General features: G+C 67.4%; 1 protein-coding gene across 1 annotated transcript; it reads left to right on the top strand.

Moving 5' to 3' along the window:
* Nucleotides 1–360: 360 nt before the first annotated feature.
* LOC131577722 (valine--tRNA ligase, mitochondrial-like) lies at nt 361–2,702 on the top strand. Its single transcript, XM_058835766.1, has 4 exons — nt 361–582; nt 1,273–1,363; nt 1,729–1,857; nt 2,548–2,702. Exons 1-4 carry the CDS (start codon nt 484–486, stop codon nt 2,700–2,702), a joined length of 474 nt encoding a protein of 157 aa, XP_058691749.1. The 5' UTR covers nt 361–483.
* Nucleotides 2,703–3,292: the final 590 nt, after the last annotated feature.

Genomic DNA, 3,292 nt, shown 5'->3' with positions numbered 1-3,292 from the left:
TGTCCTGCTGCCCAGCCTGGGTGTAGGTGTAAAAGGCCGAGTCCTAGGCCCCTGTAATTTGAAATTTGTGATGTAGGGTGTAGTTGGAGTCTAGCGGGTGTTCCTAGATGGAACTTTGGGTGGCACTGGGGACACCTGGGGTGGCACTGGGGACATTGGGGGTGGCTCTGGGGACATTGGGGTGGCTCTGGGGATGGGATCCTGGGTTTTGTGGTGTGTCCCCAAGTGTCCCTGATGTCCCCAAGTGTCCCCTGAGTGTCCCTGATGTCCCTCGAGTGTCCCCAAGCTGTCCCCTGGTGTCCCCAAGTGTCCCCAAGCTGTCCCCGAGTGTCCCTGAGCTGTCCCCTGGTGTCCCCAAGCTGTCCCCTGATGTCCCTGAGCTGTCCCCTGGTGTCCCCGAGTGTCCCCAAGCTGTCCCCGAGTGTCCCCTGATGTCCCCTGGTGTCCCCAAGCTGTCCCCAAGTGTCCCCGAGCTGTCCCCTGATGTCCCCAGGGCTGGAGTTGCCGGTGGCCACCACTCGTCCCGAGACCATTTTTGGTGACGTGGCCGTGGCCGTGCACCCGCGGGACCCACGCTACCTGGTGAGGGGCGGGGCCTCGATGGGTGGGGCCTCGATGGGTGGGGCCTCGATGGGTGGGGCCTCAATGGGTGGGGCCTCAATGGGTGGGGCCTCAGGGGGCGGGGCCTCAAATGGATCAAGGCCTCAGTGGGTGGGGCCTCAGGGGCCAGGGCCTGAAGGGGTGGGGCCTCAAAGGGGGCAGGGCCTCAAAGGGGGCGGGGCCTCAAAGGGGGTGGGGCCTCAATGGGTGTGGCCTGAGTGGGTGGGCCCTCAAAGGGGTGGGGTCTCCCCTGGGGGCAGGGCTTGAATGGGTGGGGCCTCAAGGGGGGTGGGGCCTCACCTGGGGGTGAGGCTTGAATGGGGCAGGGCTTGAATGGGTGGGACCTCGCCTGGGGGTGGGGCCTCAAAGGGGGCAGGGCTTGAATTTGGGTGGGGCCTGAATGGGCGGGGCCTGACCTGGGGGCGGGGCTTTGGGACCCTTTAATTGGTGTGGGCGTGGCTTTCCCTGCAGGGCAGCCATTGGCTGTCCAGGTTTGGCCCCTCCCCTTTGACCATATAAGGGTAAAGGGGCGGGGCTTGTGTTAAAGGGGCGGCGCTTCGCTGCCTGAAATGGCTCTGGGGGTGTGGCCAAGGGCTGGGGGGGGCCTGGCCTGGCTGGGATTGGTCCAGAGCTGGAAAGGGGGCGGGGCCAGGGCTGACCACGCCCCCTCAGCACCTGCAGGGCCGGCAGGTGAGGCACCCGTTCAGCGGGGCCCTGCTGCCCGTGGTGAGCGACCCCAGCGTGGAGCCCCAGCGCGGAACCGGTACTGGGGAAACTGGGAGGGACTGGGAGGGACTAAACGGGGACTGGGATGGACTGGGATGGACTGGGATGAACTGGGAGGAACTGGGATGGACTGGGAGGGACTGGGAGGGGTTAAACAGGGACTGGGAGGGACTGGGATGGGCACTGGGACCAGTCTGGGACAGAAAAGGGAGCAAGGAGTGACAGCAGGTGACACAGGTGACACAGTCCAGGTGTCTCAGGTGTGTCTCAGGTGACACAGGTGACACAGTCTAGGTGTCTCAGGTGTGTCTCAGGTGTCTCAGGTGTCTCAGGTGACAGAGGTGACACAGTCCAGGTGACACAGGGATGTCTCAGGTGTCTCAGGTGTGTCCCTGTCCCCAGGTGCGGTGAAGGTGACCCCCGGGCACAGCCCCCAGGACCTGGCTCTGGCCCGGGCCCATTGGCTGCCCCTGCCCTGCGTCATCGGGGACGATGGCACCTTGTGTCCCCCGGGGGGGGGGCTGGCTGCAGGTGAGCTGGGGACACACCTGGGGACAGCGGGGGACACCTGGGGACAGCTGGGGACAGCTGGGGACAGCGGGGGACAGCTGGGGACACTGGGGACAGCTGGGGACACACCTGGGGACACTGGGGACAGCTGGGGACACCTGGGGACATGGGGACACACCTGGGGACACACCTGGGGACACCTGGGGACACACCTGGGGACACACCTGGGGACACCTGGGGGGACACCTGGGGACAGCTGGGGACATGGGGACACACCTGGGGACAGCTGGGGACACTGAGGGACACCTGGGGACACCTGGGGGGACACCTGGGGGGCAGCTGGGGACACCTGGGGACAGCTGGGGACATGGGGACACACCTGGGAGGCAGCTGGGGACACTGAGGGACACCTGGGGACACCTGGGGGATCCCTGGGGACACCTGGGGGGCAGCTGGGGGGAGCTGGGGACAGCTGGGAGGCATTTGGGGACATCTGGGGACAGCTGGGGACATTGAGGGACACTTGGGGAGCAGCTGGGGACACCTGGGGGACACCCGGGGGAGCACCCAGGGTCACCCCATCCCCAGTGTCACTCCCTGTCCCCAGTGTCACCCCCTGACCTCGGTGTCACCTCCCCTGACCTTGGTGTCACCTCCCCTGACCTTGGTGTCACCCCCTGTCCCCAGTGTCACCCCCTGTCCCCTCCCCAGGTCCCCGTGACCACCGGGGGGTCTCGGGGCTGTTCCTGCACCCCGAGTTCAGCCCCGGCTCTCGGCGTCACCGGGGGGTCCCCGAGTTCTACGACTTCGCCGTGGCCCTGCTGGAGCTGGAGCGCCCCGTGGGACCCTCCCCCGGCCACCGGTGACACCGGGGGGGGCTGGGGGCGTCTGGGGGGGTCTGGGGGTTTTGGGGGCGTCTGGAAGTCTCAGGGGGTTTTGGGGGGTCTCTGGGGGTCTCTGGGGGTTTTGGGGGGTCTCAGGGGGTCTCAGGGGGTTTTGGGGGGTCTCTGGGGGTCTCAGGGGGTCTCTGGGGGTCTCTGGGGGTCTCTGGGGGTCTCTGGGGGTTTTGGGGGGTCTCAGGGGGTCTCTGGGGGTCTCTGGGGGTCTCAGGGGGTCTCTGGGGGTCTCAGGGGGTCTCTGGGGGTTTTGGGGGGGTCTCAGCTCTCCCCTCCCCCCCAGGAGCTGCTCCCCTCCGTGGGGCTCTCGGCCTCCTCCTCCCCGTCCCTGCTGCGCCCCCCCGGCCCCCCCGGCGAGGGGCTGAGGGGAGGGGGCTGCAGTGTCCCCTTCTGGCCAGGTATGGGACCCCTGAGACCCCCCAAAACCTCCCCAGGACCCCCCAAAACCTCCCCAGGGCCCCCAAAACCCCCCAGGACCCCCAAAACCTCCTCTGGGACCTCCCAAAACCCCCCCAAATCCCCCTGAGACCCCCCAAACCCCCCCAGGGGGTGAGGACGAG

Source organism: Poecile atricapillus, chromosome 3, assembly GCF_030490865.1.
Source record: "Poecile atricapillus isolate bPoeAtr1 chromosome 3, bPoeAtr1.hap1, whole genome shotgun sequence".
Taxonomy (NCBI): domain Eukaryota; kingdom Metazoa; phylum Chordata; class Aves; order Passeriformes; family Paridae; genus Poecile; species Poecile atricapillus.
The sequence above is the reverse complement of the archived record's forward strand: the minus strand, read 5'-3'. Positions and strand labels throughout refer to the sequence as shown.

Bases quoted from the DNA above. Each gene is read 5' to 3' on its own strand.
- LOC131577722 (XM_058835766.1), top strand. From the start codon at position 484: ATGTCCCCAGGGCTGGAGTTGCCGGTGGCCACCACTCGTCCCGAGACC. The intron at 583-1,272 runs GTGAGGGGCGGG...ACGCCCCCTCAG, and splicing joins CGCGGGACCCACGCTACCTG to CACCTGCAGGGCCGGCAGGT. The intron at 1,364-1,728 runs GTACTGGGGAAA...CCCTGTCCCCAG, and splicing joins GGAGCCCCAGCGCGGAACCG to GTGCGGTGAAGGTGACCCCC.